Raw genomic sequence first — 19,226 nt, forward strand, 5'->3', positions numbered from 1 at the left:
AATACGTACAGTAGAAGCTAAAAGTTACAGTATAAACTCCACAGTCATCCTGAGCACATTACTTGAAACCTTAAACAGGGTCTTACTGTAAATGATGTCAAAGAGCAGAGGTTGAGGTTTCAACAGTTTAACACAACTCTCCTGGTTTGTCTTTCCAATTATCACTCTTCATGTTAAAGATGCAGAACTTTATTAATATTGTAGGCATTTATTAAATCACTGAAAATAAGAGGTTAAGAGTTACACACATTTCAGTCTTCTCAACGTTCTCCATTCCCGATGGGTTTGGAACTTTGGGGTTCTCTTGTATAAAAAGATCTGGTCTGATAGCTTGAAGCTTCTTGGGCCAGAGAAATTCCTAGACATCCAGGTCCTGTGGTCCTGGGGAAATCGGTTGCTTTTCCCAAACCTCACTTTCGCGGTCTGTGACGTCTCAAAATCACCCTTCCCGAAACTCAGGAGTGGGCCTAGATTGCAGAATCCTATTTGACAACATCTCACAGGTGGCCTTGAAACAGCGCCTCTGTGCAAACACTGGGATGAGAAATGGTCTTGCACATCGAAACAGCCCTGTCTACAGGAGTTATTCATTCAGAAATAGGTAATAAAAGTCATATAAGGCCTGCAGAAAGAAATTATTACTGCGTAATTGATGACCTAACATTTTCCTGTAAAACTAACGTTCATTTAATATACTTACATAATATTTGTGACGAGAGCAATAGGAAAAATTACAGCTATTAAGTAGCAGTGCTGCTTGCCCCAAACAACAACTCCATTAGAAATAGCAGCTTGAGTATTCCCCTGTGATTCATATAGATTTGCTGTCATCATTATAATGTGCCTCAGGCAGTAGAAGCTAAAGAATGCACTTCTCAAACAAGGCCTCTTCATTTCTTTATACCTGGAGGCAGTGGGTTCTTGAAACACCTGGTTTAAAGACTCAGTCACTGGCTTTAGCACCATCCGAACCAGAGACGGGTAACCCAGAGACCTGCTCCTCACTCTCAGCCTGCAATTACAGGCTCCACCAGTAGAACTGATCCACTGCAAGCCGACACTTTAAAAGAGGACTACAAAATTCGAGATGAATACTTTCCTGTGGGCTAAGATCTGAAGTACACCAATTTCCAGACTTTAAAAGGGATTAGGAACTGTTCCCCTACTCCCACTCCCTAGATCAACATTGGATTTGTTCAATTAGATGTACTCATTAAAAATCTTGAAATAACGATTGTGTAGGTAGGGTCAAACAAAAACCTTCTGTTAATACACAATACAGATTTTTATTATCTACAGTATACCATCCATTTACATATACCATCATGACACACAACACATGCTCATATTGCAGGCTGTTCCTAATTTATTAGATAATGATTTTTAAAATCAACCTTCTTATAAACTTTTGACACTTTTGAACTTTGTTTTGGTTAAAGCACAGAGTCCTGGGAATATTCCAGAGAAAGTACACATTGTACCACAATGCTTGAAGAGTTCCTGTGCACCCAGTATGGCTAATTAAAAAATCCTCACAAAACCCACGCTGGACAGCTTCAGAACAAATTAATATCTTCTGCCATGGCTTAATCGCTCACCATATGAGGGAGTGGAAATAATTTTTGTTGTGTCATCATGGTATATGCTTCAGTCGTCTTCTTCCTCCCAGGACCCCCCCCCCCCCCCACCACCCACCACCCCCCACCCACCAACACCCCCCCCCCCACCCCCACCCCCACCCCACATTTCCTTCGCTGCTTTTCAAGTGTTTAGTTTGGGTTATCAGAGGGATACTTCTGCTGCTTTTCAAGTGTTCAGTTTTGGAGATCAGAGGGAAGGCAGATCAGCAATTCCTGGCTTCAGGTCTCAGGAGATACTCACTTTAAAAACCTCTGCCTTTTTTAAAACCAAGATGGAACCATGGCTATTTACTTCTGATCACAGCAGATTATATGCAAGATTAAAACACACTGAACAAAATGTATTAACCGTTTTTTTCTAGCTGCACATATTAGCCCTTAAAATGAAGTTGAATATATATATATATATATTTTAAAAACCACTGTAATACCACCAGACTATGTGCACTCGGCTGAAACTTTAATCTTGTCTGTGCAGACATACAATTATTTAGTGCATGCTGGTTAGATCAGATAAAAGTGTGGCCCACCAATGTGTACTTCAAAATAATTCAAACAAAACTCTTTCAAAAAACTGAAATCCCTGTCATGGCTAGTCCATCAGAAAGCTACAGTACCACGCATGTCTGGACCAAGCCCAGGGAAGAAGAGATAACTTGCCCCCTGGAAGATAAGCCAATTGTTACTTCCAGCAGATTCCTCGACTTAATTGGTCCCTCAAGCCCTGTTTGCAGAGGCTTTGCAAGTACTTTAAAACAAATGCTGGGATCATCCAAGGCTATGAGCTCCATGCCAAAGTGTATGTATAAAATATACCTACCGTGTGTTCTTGGTGCCAAAGAGAAATTAACTTAAAACTAATGGTCTGGCCAAACAACATTGAATGAACATAGAAATTACACTAACATTAGACCTAAGAAATTCTGAGGTCTCATGAAGTCCTGAGTTTGGAAAGAGAAAGGTAATGATATTTACTAAAAGGCTCTCCGGACCTCTACGGTCATTATTTTAAGGAAATGCTTTTTGTTTATGTTTTTTAGGCTCCACTTCGGCCCACACCAAGGTGGTATTTTTGTGTGTAAACTTCTAACCACTTAACCTTTCCTCCCCAGTACCAGAGAAAGTGGGTGTCTGTAGCTCATGTCATAATATCCTGCCAACCCTTATCACTGCACCGTTACATCCATCAAAGAAGACGAACAGCAGCTAAACTTGGTGAGGAGAAACAGAGGTAAAGGTTACTTCTAAAGCTGCCTCACTAAAGGCGCAGGCCAGATATCATCACGGCAGCAAGTTTTGAGAGATGGGCTTGTAAAGAAACCTGGGATAAGGGGTTAGGGAGGGGGGAAGATTAAATGAGCAGGTGGAGGATTCAGTTTCCTTAAATAAAAACAGCCTGCCTCCCTGGGGAGCGTGTTAAAAACCCTCATAAACCTCAAACTGACTCAGGATAGCTTAAATCAGCTATAGGATTCATACTGAAAACCAACCAAGAAATGCTAAAACTCAGAAGAACTGAGCTTCTCTTTTTCATTCACATAATTTGTATAACAGTATTTAATTAAAATAAATAAATAAATGAACTTGTTTGTTTATAAAATAAAAAGTAGTCAGTGTGCAATTTTTGTGTTTAGAGCTTCTATGTCCCTTATGTTTAACAGAAAGCTGAAACATTTTTACAGTTTCTAACACATCAAAATAAGAAATATCTGAGCGATATACAGTATCTCACTAGGTTTCTCCTGCAGCCGATTCCCTCTCTGGGCAATATGAGCAGGGAGCCGAGGGTTAAACTCATTGTTCATGCCAGAGTTCCACCCCCACCCCCTCCCCCAGGCTTTATGACCTGCTGAAAAGCAGTTGTTTTTGGTTCTCACCAAGTTTACCTTACAAAAAACTGTTGTGACAACAGAAATGATGATTTGCTCTGTGCAAGTCCTGTGTTCTTGACTTACTGTGGGCTACTCAGAAGTATATAAATGTTAGAACACTCTCCATTACAAAACACAAGCAGAGGCTGGAGCACTTCTAAAAGACAGAAGCTTTGTCATTGTAGCCATTGCCCTTTTGATTCTGTCGTCACCAGAAAGCCATAAGGGTAGTAGAAGACAGATGGTAAGAAGCTATACAGCCTGGAAAGGTAAATCGGGCAATCCACTCATATTAAAATCACACTAAGGTTTAGACTAACAACATCATACAGGCCCGCTAAAAGTGGACAAGAGTATACATTTTAAAAATACTTTTGCACAATGCCATTCTTGAAGGTGCTTCAAAATACTAAAGATAAGAGAAAACACCACCATTACAGGCTCAAGTCAATTAAAATCTGAAAAGGCATGTCTGCGGTTAGGACACAAACAGGATCTAGGCCCACACAATAAAAGATGGCAAGTCAGAAAGCCCCTTTGTCTGCAAGGGAGGAGCAGTCGGAAGTCTGAAGCATCTAATGACTTTGCAAAGAGGGAAAAAGATAACAGTTTCGACAACCACTTTCCTCAATAGTAACCCTCACCTACTACACCAAGACAAAAACAAATAGGACAAGTACAATATTTCAAACCTATACGCCATTAAAGGCTCATAGTAACAAGGACCACCCAGTACCTAAAGCTTAGGGAATTCAAAATATCCAGGGGAAAATACAAAAACAGTAAGAGTCCTTTTTACTTTCTACATGTCAAGAAGAGTACTCACCGAACTCTTGTATGGGGGCAGAAGACTGAAGCTTAGACAATGTAGATTGGCACTGGGTAACATCAATCAGAGGTAGATTTCTATATAATTTATGGGAGCTCCCATATTCCTATAAAATCACATACTGAATTGTGATGGACTTTAGCATGGCAGATTGATGATCTCTCAGAGTTGTTACTTGCTCTGGACAGGCAATTAGGCAATACTTAGGCCACGCATAGACAGTAAAAACACCTACAGTACAAGCATTGTACAAGCGTGTGCCTTCCTTTTATCCAACCATCTCCCGAAGCAAAGTTTAAAACAGTCTGAAAGTTTCCTTCAGCGGTTCAGGGCTCCCTGTCCCAAGGTTTAGACAACCCTATCCGTAACACAATGTTTGCACTGGAGTAAAATAAACTCTAAAATGACCTAGCAATCAATGTGGAGGGATACAGTAAGTGAGACCACTGTGCCTGAAAGATGTCAAAAGTTGCACAGTCATTCTGGGGGCCTGGTTATTAAACAGAGATAGGTAATCGTATAGCAATTAACATTTAGAAATGTGAAATTCAATGGTTTCTCAAATCAATAGTTTATGAGATTGCAGCAAGTAGAAGTGCTGATAATAACTCAAAGTCAAGTTACTATAACCAAGCGATAACGTAATATGATTTTGAAAATGTTACCTATATTAAAATATTATGTTGTATGGAAATTACTCAATTTCAAGAGCAGTTATAAAGCAATTGCTACATCATTCACCATTAAATAAAAAGACACTTGCTTGTTTCTTGTGGCTAATAACTAATAGGAAATGCCATATCTTGTGCTGGCATCCCAATATTTTGTAAGCTACAGCTAGCAGCTCCAGCATGAATTGAAGTATGGCCTCCTTCTCTTGAGTTACTAAATATTACTGTTTAAATCCTTGGACCCTGACCCTTTAAACAACAGAAGGTCCCACAGATACACAAAACACTTGGGAGTCTTTGATTTGCAATCACATTGGAAACAAAAGGGTAAATCTGAATTCTCAGCACACCACCCTGGGTAAACACTAGATGAGGGCCAATTAAGGAAACATTAGCTCTTGGTTTAACTTTTTTTTTATTATTGTTTAAAGAGCAAATAGGTGGTGCTTTAAGAGCACGACATGCTTATCATGGGAATTACCTTCTCAGTTCAACATTGTAAAATCGAACCAGACTGCAACATCTCACCAAAATGAAAAGGGCAGGTCCTTCTGAGCGGTTTCTTTCCGAGGGATAACATACTGAAAATTGCTGAATTACTATGACGATTACACGTTGCCTAAGTTTTATCTCAGTTATTCAATTATTTAAATGTGAATTATGGCAGCCTGACTATCACTAAAGTCTGAGAGCTACAGCCCCACATTCACAAGGGCAGTGCAAAGAATTTAGCACCAACAGGTACTTTCCTAACACCCACTTCATACAAGAAATGCACACACAACTATCAGTTACATTCAACGCAATTATATTATATCCCTTAATCCGGGATAGGTGTGAGGTGCTGTAGGCGGTACTAAAGCATGTCTCGCGGCCACCGATTCATATATTGATTTAATAACTGTTTTAAAAAAGAATGGCCACAAGCCAATACAACAGGTTTGATCCTGATACACAGGTGAACACCAGTGTCTGACTAATATACAACAGGTGTGATCCTGATATACAGGTGAATGCTAGTGTGACTAACAATTTACCTTTAGCCAACAAGACTGGGTTTAAGCAGGGGGGTCTGGCACCTGTTCTGGTAAGCAGAACAAGGGACTAAGATATCATTAATGTGCTTATCTTACTACAACAAATATTTCAAACAAAACATCACTTTTCCCAGTAAACGTCTGATTAAATCCTTCAATGCCAAGTGATCTTATATAGAAAAACAGACTGCCACAGGATAACTAATTATATAACAAGAGTGTCTTCATAACTGGAAACTAAATCAAAGTGGGCATAAACACACAGAGATCAGTTTGTTGCTGTTTTGAGTGGAACTATCTTTTCTAGACCTGCATAGAAGTCTACAGTGTTGAAAGAATGACAGTATATCCTATAGTATATCCTATCCGCGACTGTCACGTCGTCAGCTCTGCACCTTAATCCTCCAGCCTCGTGGTTTATTTTTTTCCCCTGCTTTAGTCTCAAACCTCTCCTATTAAGGTTGGGTCTGCAGAGCTGAGTGCAGCCAAGCTCATTTTCCTGCTCAGTAAGCACGATGAAAGAGCGAGGGGTTGGGAGAGAGAGGAGATCTGACAAGACGGCTACAGTTCCTGTCCTGACAGCGAGGTAATCACAGACCCCGTACAGTGAGAGCATTGTGGGCCCCTCCTTTGCAGGAGCGCTCCACATACCAAGACTATGATACCCCAGCGATGGAAGCTTCTAGATTGTTTGAAATTATCTGTAGGTGTGTATCACCATGTGTACGTCAAATATGTTAGACCACTTTGAACTAAATGCATTTCTACCTTTTTAGATGCATGTTGTTTTACTGTATGCAAGCGCTTTAGAGGTCAGGGTCATGTATCAGTTAACAACTCTCCCTTCATCACACTACATTGCAGGCTTTTCAAATAGCTGTGCCAACAACAATCCACACTGAGTTCCCAGGTCTGTACACATGCACTGCAATGGCAAACTGTGAACTGGCAGGGTGTACAGGCAGCAGTCAGAAATGTGTCCTCTAACAGAACGAGGAAACAGAGATTAAACACAGAACAAGGGCTGCTGCTTTAATGCTGTACGCAGCTCAAATGAAAGTACAGCAAGGAGAAGTTCAGTCACAGTCAGGAAGTCTTGTCCATTAAGAAATAAAACTGAGAAAAGGGTAGTGTATATCCCCACTGGAACCGAGGCTTTACTTCCGTAAATGATACATGTGAATGGAGGACCGAATTCTGGCACACTGAACCACAGTTAAAGAAACTGCACACACTAACATTGTGGCTATAATGACACACTGAGCTACTGGTCTGGTTGACTCTGGTACGATTTAGAAATAAATGACAAAAACTTTACTGGGAAGACAATCTACCTCAATTTGGAAATACACATTGCTTCATCTTATGGCAATTCTCCAGGGGACAGTATGGAAAGGAGCCATGTTATGACTACTTATTTGGCGTTGCTAGCTAACACTTGCTACTCTCTCATTCTGACTGGCTTAGAGCACTTGCTCGAGCTTGAAACAAATGTTCAGCTGAGGTCTCCCATGCAAGAGATTATACAGTGGGATAAGAAAACCAGGGTCTCTCCCTTCAGGGCACTGGATTTGATACATTACAGCAGACATTAATGTTCAGTATACCCACCGATACAGCAGAATGACAAAAGCAGCAAGTATATAACCTACCTGAAGTTAATGGAAATCACATCACTCAGCGGAACTCGGGCAGACAGAGGTAACAGCAGATTCTCTTTGCAAATCCATTTTTAGAATTTAAAGAGTTTGCATTCTTTCTGATACTCACAAGGTTTGGCTGCAGGGAAAAGGGCGACCTGGATAAATGGAATTAAATCAAGGGACACTAACGACCACCCAAAAATGCACTCACCAAATGAAACCTTTTAATGATGTCAACCAAGCAACATTCACTGTTGCACCAGAGCCTAAAACATAGCATCATGTTCGCCTCTCCTGGCTGGACTATAATATTTATTTGTTATTGGTATCAGGATTAATGTGCTATTACATCAGTTTATTTGAACATTACTTGGTTAATACATGACGTAACAATGCCTCTTTCATTTTCTTTAAAATGACTTTTACACTTGAATCACAGGCAACACATAAGGAAATCTTAGGGTTTAACCCCTATTGTACTTAAACATGACATTTGTAACCTGTGGAATGAGCCAATGTATTTCAAAAGTAATAAAAGAGATTCCAATTTTCCAACATCTTTGTGTAGTAGAACCTAAAAATAAACACTGAAGCACTAAGTAAACCCCAAGACAGACAGAGAAAGAGAATCATTATTGTCTAATATATTTTTTCAAGTGTCCCGAGGGACTGATTTGATTCAGCCCAAGAACAATACTGAAGAATCCCTTGCCATAATACTGACAGAGGCCCAGTGTGGTGCGAGTTCAACGCCATTCTTAAGCAATGTAGCTTACTGTGTCTTTCACATATCAAAATCAGTGGTCTATTCCTCCACAGAAACAGGATCCATTGGCGTACAACCAGTGTTAACCTCTTCCTTACAGCCTGCAAGAGTGCAAGCACAGACAAGTGACTAACCACAGCAAATGGGTAGTTTAAAAGATGATGTACAGCGCCACAATAGCGGCCACAGGAACAGCAAGAGCGCTTGTACCCTTTACCTACGGAATCTCCTATTTCTGATACCTCCTGTATCTGGAATAACAGGGCTCAGATACTCATTCCTGAAACCATGTTCTAAAGTCCATTCAACACTTTGCTAAAAAAAAAAAAAAAAAAAAAAAAAAAAAAACAATTCAGATTTGAACAGCTTGGTGAATATTGCAAATTTCCAAATAAATAAATAATGTCACAATGAACTGGAGTTTTCTTCTCCGTGTTCCAGGTGTTTTTTTTTTTTTAGTTCACACAGGTTGTTTGAGAGATAGAAATAGCATACAGTGTGTGGAACATATAAGGCAATCATTATCTTCAAGCAGTATATCACACAATACAAAGGTAATCAAAGGACAAAAAGCAGGCCAGGAAATGAATACTGGGCGTGGTGATCAACTGTTGGTGTTGTTGTGCTAGGAAGTCCCTGTAGGGCAGTGAGAGGTCTTCCGAAATGCAGTCAATATAAGATCGTAGCACAGTTTTATAATGAGCCCTCCATTGTTTCTTATGTAATATAACTAGTAAGAAACACAGTAGTTTTAACTACTATTTATTTGGAGATGTTTATTGATAAATAGTGTTCAAATATGTTATTGCTTTCAGAATAGCAAGAGTGAACACTTGCTTCAGAGTGCTCAATAAGTTTAAACCAGCGTTCGGCCCTAGATTCTGAATGAGCTCATACTTTACCGGGCTACCAGGGGAATGATATGTCAAACACGACCACTTCTCATGTGGTCTGATATTTCCAAACACAGCAGATTTTACAAGCTTAGCTAAAACAGTAAAAACTGCTCAAACTTTAATCCAAGTCATATTTCCCTCCTGGGTTGCAAGCATTAAGCTAAAATTACATGCCTGTGTTACAGATTTACAGAGCAACTGCTAGGAGCCTGGTTAAATTCTCTGCCATCTGAAACATGCACAGAGCAGAAGATAATTTATTTGACAGATGAATTTACAGGGGGGGGGGGGGGGGGGGGGGGGGGTGGGTATGCAGAAACACCCAGAATTCCCCAAATAACTTCTGTCAGTTTGAAAAGTTAGTAAATATACATTATATATACACACACACACATATGTGTTTTCAAATGTTATAGAAATATTTATAAAATGGCATTAAACAACTTTGGAGATCTTGAATGTATAAACTTTTTCTACAGCTTAATACCTGTATTCATACTTCTGAAGTAGCTTATTCCTACAGTATGTCATATTTTGGTGTTCTTAATGTTGGTTCCACCATAGCAAATGCATTCTGATAGTCCTTTCATAAACTATTCCCTCGAGGGAATCTTTCAGCCCGTCTTCCAATTGCACCCCAAGCAGTCTCACCAGCGACAGCTTGTTTTGAATTACACATTTCTGAATTCATACAATGTTTCTATTATAACTGCGGGCTGAGTACTGCCTTCACACTTAAGACTAACAGCAACAGCATTACATGTCACCATCTTCTTGTTTTAAAAGCGTTCATCTGTGGAATGCATGGAAATTTGGTACAGTGTTTGCCAGTTATGTATTGTGCGAGTGGCAATATCATAACTGCAGAAGCGCTCAAGGGCAAGTTCGGTTTTATCTTTGTACTGTAAACTTGCTGGTATGGGTAAAAATATAAAAAAAAAAAAAAAAAAAAAAAAAAAAAAAAAAAAAAGCCAGGCAAAAGAGAAATTAGCAGATCCCTTCAGGTACAGATAGAGATCAGGCTAGCATGTCAATACTGCTCAGAGGTCAAGCAAGTAGAAACCACCTCCTCTGCAGATGCCCGGAAGACAAGAAAGATTTCTTCCTAAAAATGAAACAAAACTACCCTCCAGCAGCATACATTGCATTTCCAGTCAGGAATCTTGGCAGAGTCCTGTTGCTGCAGGGCCCTATCAAGCTGTATGCTCCAGGGTTGCCTGATATTGTTTTTTAACAAGCCAGTTTATTGACTGCAAGTCACAGCTCTTTAATTGCAGAGATGGGGGTCAGGGGGTTTACGACTAAAGAAGTACTGATTAACAAAATACAGTCTGAAACGGCAGCGTAATGAGCTTGAGAAAGCAAATCACCATGAAACAGCTTTCATAACAAGCGCTGGTTTGATTGTATGCAAACCGATATATGATTTCCTCTTGAAAGTAAAAATACACTTAGATCCATCCTACACTCATTCAAACTCAAATTATTATTGTTATTTTTATTTCTTTTATTTTTTAAAGGGTGAATGTTAGGTCCCACACAAAGCTGGGAGGATTTGTTAATAACAGGAAGCACTATTTCATCTCTAGTTTCTTTCCAAAAGACAGGTACTTCTTAAGTAAACACTAAAAGGAAAAAGTTAATAATTTTACAACTGGCTGCCAGTTCTTATTGGTGTAAGAACACTGCAATTAAAGAAACATAAGCTGGTAAAATAGCACTTTTTGTTAACAAACTATGCAACAATGCAGGGATGAAAATAAGACGACTATTGCACACAGCAGCAGTTTCACCTATGCCAGCTTTTACTATGAGCTTGATTAGCCATAGTGTATATGTAACAAGCTCAAATATGTCTTATTAAACCTAGAGTAAAACCTGGAATGGATCAAACTGCATTGCAGTGAGAGTCGTATTTCCATCTCTGCAAAGCATTGAAGTTTCCCTCTGCAGAAACGACCACCCAAGCTTACAAAAAAATCTAATTTGCTTAGTGTCAGCCAGACTGCCTCACCTGTCCGAGGTCCAGGGTGACATTGACCTCGTTGTACTCCAGGCTCCGGGAGAGAGGCGGGCTCTGCCACCAGCGCTCAGTCCCGTCGATAGCGTTGGCGATGGGGTGGGCTCTATCGCTGTCCCCAGCTCTGCAAGTGTCGCAGTACTGACCCTACAGACCAGAGGGAAAAGAAATTAGTGGAGGGTACTAGTAACACATTAGAGAAGTCAGCATCATCAGAAAAGAAGGTGAAGGTGACTTCTCATTCCAAACGCCCGTGCATACTTTCATCACAGAGATACAGACTACATCTGCTACATTCACAGCGTTTCATCAAATTTTATATCATTAAGGGGAACCAAACTGAAGCTACTTTGAAATGTTTGTCTACTTGTTAGCTTACACTGTAAACGTTTGTCTATTTTGCTTAGCTGATTACTCGAAAGTAGAACAATACCCACTCCAGCCTCCACATCTAAAATAATTTGGCTGTGTAGGTATGAGCCTCTCAACTGGATCTTCCTCAGCCTTGCTTAAACCCAGAGGTATAGTGACCACTATCATTACACCTTTATTGGACTGAATTATAAAGAAGCTACCAGAGAAAGGGTTAACTGGGGGGAATGTAATCCCTTTCGCGCTCCAGGACTTCACACACTTGAGTTCATTACTGCCATTTTAAACTGCCCAAACTGAATGTTTCCTCTCTCTCTCCCCCCTCCCTCATTGTATTTGTTAACGTATTTGTGTTAAAACCGACGAGGAGCTCAGCTCAGGATCCCGATCTTTTGTATCTCCTGCCTTCTTTCACTGGCTGGCTGGCTGCTTGTGAAAGACTCTCAGGTTCACCTCTTTAACGTTTACAAGAATCCCTATAAAACGTACAGTTCAAACAAAGGCTCTAGAAATTCAAGGCACAGTGGAAACGGTAGGGTTTCAGCCTAGCAGTCTTTAAAAAAGGCAGGTAAATCTGTTTAAGGTAAAAGCACACAAACTAGTAAATCAGACAGATCGACTTTATAGTTTCAGCATCTAAACATGTTATTTCCTATATGCAATTGGCGTATATCAACAACACTATCTTTGCACTTTCATACTATGTGACAGAACAAGTCAAACACAGTGCAGGAGGTCTACTGAAGGACATCACAGCCTGGAGTAAACAGATGTGAAAAATAGGTGCACACATATCTGTGCTTTTAACTTTGCAAATGAACAGTAAAGCTTTGGAATGTTTCTTCTGTCAAGCTGACTGAGGTTTATTGCAGTCTCATTAGGAGTATCAGCAAGGACTGTTTTGGAATTTGCTATCTTGATTAATGTCACTGTTTACAATAATAATAAAAGTTCCGGTATGGGCCAGAAAACGTGATTACCAAGTGGTAGGTTTTCTATTATGCTTATACAATCCTATGATAAAAGAAACATTAAGGATAGAATGATATTATTTAAATTAACAAATTCCAAACGGTTTTTACAGACAGCCCATGTTTGGCATAGCTGGTGTAATAACTTGAACTCAAGTCACCGCAGAACATTTCAGCGTTTATAATGCACTCAGGGCAGTTACAATCATGCCTTCATTTTAGAACCTGCTATTCTCAGGGTCGCCTTGTCAGACTGTGTCATTTTAACTACTGAACATAATTTCACAATTATCCCAGATTAGCAGGATTGTGAGAAATGTCACTTACTGTATGGCTGAACAAATCGAAATTAGTGCCACCGCAGGAAAAAAATAAATAAAAGCAGATGTGAACCCGTGGATCAGCAGTTTGTGACGTTAAATTAGCTCTGGTCTGCGTGACAGTGTCTTTTTCAATAGAATTTAAAATGCATTTTACCATCAGCGATTGACAGTGCAGGTTCCCCTTATGAAATATGTACAAACCATCTGTACTATTTTTGCGTAGTACGCAAGTCACGGTATGGAGTTACTGTATGTATGCTACTGTTCCTAGTATTCTCTGATGTATTTTTATTTCCTGCTGTCTGTGCTTATGGTAATTATCAGATCTAATCCTAGACTTAAGGGCATATTTTAAGACTGGCATAAACAATGCTGGAAGTTGCTGACATGCACGCTCTCTGATGTAGAGATCAATTCACCCAGTCACCTCAAACAACTACATACAAGACCCGCTACCACGCCCGCTCATTATACACGATCCTTTCTTATCTGTACTTCGAAAGAATTTGACATTCTTCAAGGGGTAAACCTTAGTAGAAAGGAGAATAATGTAGGTCCTTACTGAAAACACACTTTAAACGTTGGGACTCTCATTATGAACCTTATCTGAGATACATACATTATATTTTGTTTGGTCGCACTTGTTTAGTTAATAGGCGTATATTGGTATGAGGAATTGTAAACTATGACATCACATGAAAAACGAATCAAACTTCGACCTGAGATCAAACAGGGCCAGACTGTGCATAAACAGTGAATGCGTTGTTTGTTATGCCACATTAATGAATTAAACATCAACATGTTTCGTTTTAACTTCCGTTTAAACATTTCTGGACATAGTAGCATTTTACTACACTGTACTGCGGTAAAATAACGCAGATAGGCTTTTTGAACTGGACTAGTCACAGAAGAAATAACGTGTAGCATTTAAGGCTACATGAATTATCTGAGGAAACAAACGACCTTACTATACCGTGAAGTTGCCTCCCTATGTTGCTATAAAATGTAGAGCAATGTGAAGCCGAGGCAAACACAATGGTAAAAGCAAACCAAAAAAAAAAAAAGTATGAACAAAGTTCCTTTTGTTCGACCACTAGGAAGGTATGCGTCCCAGAGAGCTGCTGAGTTCATTTGACAGGTTATTTCGAAGTGAAAACACTTTGGAAGTTTTTATGCTTAAAAAATAATAATAATAAAAGGAAAATGTTTCTACGAATAAGTCAGTTTCAACTATTATATCAATATTATATATATATATGTAGTATATATATATATATAGATATATATTATATAATATATATAATACACCACAACCACACCACACACACACACACACATATACAGATACCCACCTATTTAATCAACTAGACATTATCGTCAAATAAATAAATTGGAAACGCTGTATAATTCCCCATATAGATTTACAAGACATAACTGAGATTCTGGGATTTGCAACAATTCAAAAGAAACGAGAGTTGGATTTTTTGTTTTGCAGTGTGTATAATACATCTGTACTATGTCCTTGTGCATCTCTAAATGCAAAACAGTTGTCTAAAATAAAACAGGTGTAACTTTATTTCTAGATTTAGAAACAATTAAAAAAAAGAAAACAGCTAGCGCAGTACAATATGGTTTACATCTTGTACAAAGACCACATGAACTAAATATTATTAAAGGGCTTTCTTGAACCAATAATAACAAGAGTCAACAAACAGCTCCAACATGCACCTGGATAGTCTGGCTCGGGTCCCCCGATACTGGCCCTCCAACGAGTTTGCAGTAAAGATCCTGGATAGCTTTTCCGTTTCCATCCTCCCCACAGGTTGCGGTGGCAGTGATTTTAGTTCCTTCTGCTAAATTGAAATAAGGTGGATGCAAACTAAATCCATTCACTCCGTTTGAGGGAAGCGCCTGTCCAGAGACGACCGGTACGGTGGAGAACATCACTAAAAAGCAAGCAATACAAACCATGGTCCCATTTAATTCCACCGTTCTTTTCGCCATCTTCACCTGGGAAAAAAATAAAAGAAAATATACTAATCCCGAAGAAAATAAACGTACAGCCTGTAATTTAGTTCATAGCTGCAGTACTGTGCGGTCTCTTCAGTCAGCTAAATCAGAGGCACCGCTGCACTTCGCGTCCAAGTGATATAAGACAGCTTTGGGATTCTGAACTCACCAGGGCAACCTAATCAACTGATGATGCATCAATTTCGGTTACCCCCACTCGCTCGCTCCCTCCGTCCCTCCCTCCCTTCTCGTTTTTCTCATACAATAGGAGTTTGCCGTTGGCTTTAGATCTTGCTTAGCAAACATAAAGTGTCAGGGAGTTTTATTACTCATTCTTTGATTGTGTTGTGTAATTGGAGATGCTTTTATTTTGGGGTCGGGAGTGGGGTGGACGGAATTAACCACTTTGCTTTAAAAAAAAAAAAAAAAAAAAGTTCTTAAACTGCTTTCCCTTTGTAACTTTGTGGAAGATCAAGGAGGGTAAGACTGGGGAGTATAGCATGGTTAAAGCATAGCAAAGTGTGGTAATAAGGCTGATGGATGAAGCACAGGCACATTAAGACCACCAATAACTTGAAAAAGAACAGTAAATGTGTAGTATTAATGCATAGCATTTAATAAAGTGCAAAATTACAGTGAACATACTTGACTTTACAATTGGAGTAGACATAACACAATCGGTCAGCTTTATTTTTGTGCCAAAGTACAATTATTTGCATAAATTATTTTGTGAAAGGAAAATGTAACCTATTTTTATGCTGCAAACTAATAAGGAAGCACACATCTGAGAGCTTAATTTAACTTTTGTACACTTCACCAAAAAAAAAGAAAAAAAAAAAAGAAAATTGTAGACCTTGATTTATGGTCCAAATATGGTTATCACTGAATTATCAGGACTCCATTGTTTAAGCAGAAGCCACATTTGACAAAAGATGATTTGATTCCTGGGGTCTCTACAAAAATAAAGGGACTTTGTATGGATGGATGCTGCATTATCTTCCTTCCTGGGCTTGCTTCTAAAAATACAGATCAAATCTCACCCATGCATGAGGGGGAAAATAACAGTCATACTGAAGCTGGCCAATGTCCAGAATTAACAGGATGTGCTTTTTTAGTGACCCTTCAGAAAAAAAAAGTGACCAGTCACCTCAGAAGAGGCATTCTTTTTTACTGTGTGCAAAACCATACAAGCTTACAATACCATACTGCAGAACTATAATGCAGCCACTCGGAGCTTGTATTGTATCTTTCATCTCACTCTTTTCATCATGTTTTATGGTGGACTTCCACTTAACCCATGCTTTCATCATGTTTGGTCATGCTTCCATATGCTGCTACCATGTTTTTGCATGGCCTTTCTTTACCATGCTTCAATCGTGCATTTACTATGACTTGCTTTACCTAGAAGTCTACACTGCGAGTATACAGGAAGACATTCCCTGTGTATAGAGTCTGTCTGCCCTCATCGAAGATTCCAACGATGGTCATCTCCCAAAACATATTTAAGAGTTCAGAGGAAGGAGACAGGGCCTCGCCCACATTACAATTATACAACAAATCATAGTTTGAGATTTGTATTTTCTTTCCCAAAGCTGCTGTCTGATGAATACCAGACTTGTTATTACAGTAATAATGAAACTAAATCAAATAAATCATAATGAAACTAAATAAATTATAAATACAATTGTAACAGCTGCAACTACCTTAAACACAAAACTCTCTCTCCACACACACACACACACACACACACACACACATATATATATATAAAATATAAATATAGCATGACAACATTTAATAACCACACCCAAAATAATTACTGAATACAGTATTCAATATTGTAATTGAAAATCTTTGAGCTTTAATAGAGTTGTAGGAGATTTTAAATGTTTTAAGATTATTTTCTCCTGAACCAGAGGGACGGGGGACTGGGGATGGGAAGATGGGGGCTCGTCAAAGTGAATTTTGTATCCAGGTGTGCTGGGGGCCCGGCAGAGCAGAAGAAAAGGAGGACACCCTAAACATCCTCTTCTTCTTTTTATGAAGTGCTTACCACTGGGCTTTCTGGTTTGCAGGCTAAGCAAGCAGCCCTTTGATCTTCTCTTGAAGCCATTATCCTATCCTTCGGATTTGAGCGAAACTACACAGGACACTGAAAACAAGACCCACTCTTTCACTCCTCAGTACTGACTGAATCAATTACTTGTGTGGAAGATGCTCCAGTGCCTGAAAAATAACACAGAAATAAAAGTAATTTAAAAACACAAAGCTCAGAAATCTCAGAGGTGTAGGAATCCAGTCACACCCAGTCGATGAGACAGACACCTTCCCAGGGGTTAAGCTTCTAATTGCTGTTATTTTCAGAGAGCAAGCCATACTGGACTTGAAAGGCAGCAGCATCGATGACTCTCAGGTAATGATTTGATGTCATGCTCTCAGAGTTTAGCCTAGGGCAGCACTGTGCACTTGCATTAAACACTATTATGTGCAAACAGATACACTTCGAAGATCTGTTACATTCTGGAGACATCCAGCGGACGGCTTTCTCAGGATTGGTTCCATTTAATTTTAAACTTTAAACACTTGGTTGGAGATTGAGGATGTTGGATTGTATCCCAATATAAAACTACTGCACTTTTCGTTTAATTATTTTAAGTTATATTTTGATACAAAGCGTATATTTTGGAATACATTTATTTAAATCCATTATATATTTATGTTTAACCCCCTTCAATACTGCAGAGCTGTATAGAGGTCTAAAAGGTCAGTCCTGATTATGGACAATGTCTTTAAATGCACCCCTCCCCTCCCTAAAAAAGTATGATCCTATTATCTCAACATGGCTTATTTATGTCTTTAACTAGAGCTGAGTTGTATTGAACACTTATCACTGAGCAAAGCGTATAGTGCCTCTGGTGGTCAATGCTAAAACTGTGGTTTGTTTGATTTATGCTCCAGATGATTAAATGTTGTATTGTTGTAAGGATCATATTCACATTTAGATTTACTGCCCAAATAAATCCCAGGCTGAGACAAATTTAGCTTTGGGATGGTGCCACTTGGAACAGAGTTTTAATGTTACTCAGCCACTCCAAGTCTTCTATTTTAAAGCACTATTATAGGCCTTGTATTACTCTTAAACTGACAGGCATTGTACTGGCAGCGATCTGCTTCATCCACCTGCTTTACATTATAAGGGAAAAGTCTGCTTCCTTGGAATGGCCTGCATTAAAAAGTTAAGTTAATTGCTTGTTTAGTTCAGGATGAAGCTTTAAGTTCTTCACAAACTTCTCTGAGGATTAAACGGTCAACAGGGAGTGTTGTGGTGTCTGGTGGCGGGAGGATGTTTGATTCAAGAAAGAGACATTATACTCTTGACAGTTTCCGTAGCATGGTGTAGAGCCAGAATGTGTCGGAATGCTATGCCGGTTCTATTTTCTATAGGCAGCAGTGGTGCAGTCCAGCCAGAACTCGCATAACAAACAGGCATGCTAAGTCACATGACTCACATCCCCCGCACAACTGTCTGATTCAGTCAGTAGTCCTCTTGATGCACTGAAAAGAGCATTAGGAACTTCTATTACAAACTACTTATTTAAGAAGGCTAAAAATGCTGATGAAGACAACGGGTACAGTGCATTGAGTAAGACTGTGGACAAAAACACAAACAAAGCTCTTCTATGTGGAATCCTCTCAGCTGTCTTGTCTCAGACATTACCGCTCTGCCACTGACTCACACAGACACGTAAAGTAAAGCACTTTCACAAGGTGGAGAAAGACACTTTGGAAATGGTTGTAGAAATGAGATAAATGCATTACGTGTGAATTTGTTTAATATTTCTTGTTTTAGATATATTAGTGGTGTTCCAGTACCTTCAAATTTAGGACTACACCACTGGTTTACACTAGATTCGTCCTCACACTAGGCAACAGATAGTCTAGTACACACGGTGATGCCAGCCCTGTTTTATAAAAAAGGCAGCTTAACATTTAATGTCAGGATTAAGAATGTGCATTTCTCCTCATGAAAGCTAGATTGGCTGCCTGCAGGTTCATTAAACAGAATCACACCTCCTTAGCCTGTTGAGGCCTGTGTATTTGTTAGTTTTGTACTGAAGGGAAACAGATAGTTTTCAAATAGGCTCGAGGCATGTTTGTGTCTTCATGCTCAAAAGAT

General features: G+C 39.3%; 1 protein-coding gene across 1 annotated transcript; it reads right to left on the reverse strand.

Annotated features, from left to right (window-relative positions):
* Positions 1-8,496: 8,496 nt before the first annotated feature.
* LOC121298440 (laminin subunit alpha-5-like) lies at positions 8,497-15,207 on the reverse strand. The gene is made up of 4 exons (XM_041225564.1): positions 14,768-15,207; positions 11,368-11,520; positions 8,675-8,708; positions 8,497-8,558 (listed from the first exon to the last, which is right to left on the reverse strand). The coding sequence occupies exons 1-4, from the start codon at positions 15,041-15,043 to the stop codon at positions 8,497-8,499; spliced, it is 525 nt and encodes a 174-aa protein (XP_041081498.1). The 5' UTR covers positions 15,044-15,207.
* Positions 15,208-19,226: the final 4,019 nt, after the last annotated feature.

Source organism: Polyodon spathula, chromosome 23 (genome assembly GCF_017654505.1).
Source record: "Polyodon spathula isolate WHYD16114869_AA chromosome 23, ASM1765450v1, whole genome shotgun sequence".
In the NCBI taxonomy this organism is placed as follows: Eukaryota; Metazoa; Chordata; class Actinopteri; order Acipenseriformes; family Polyodontidae; genus Polyodon; species Polyodon spathula.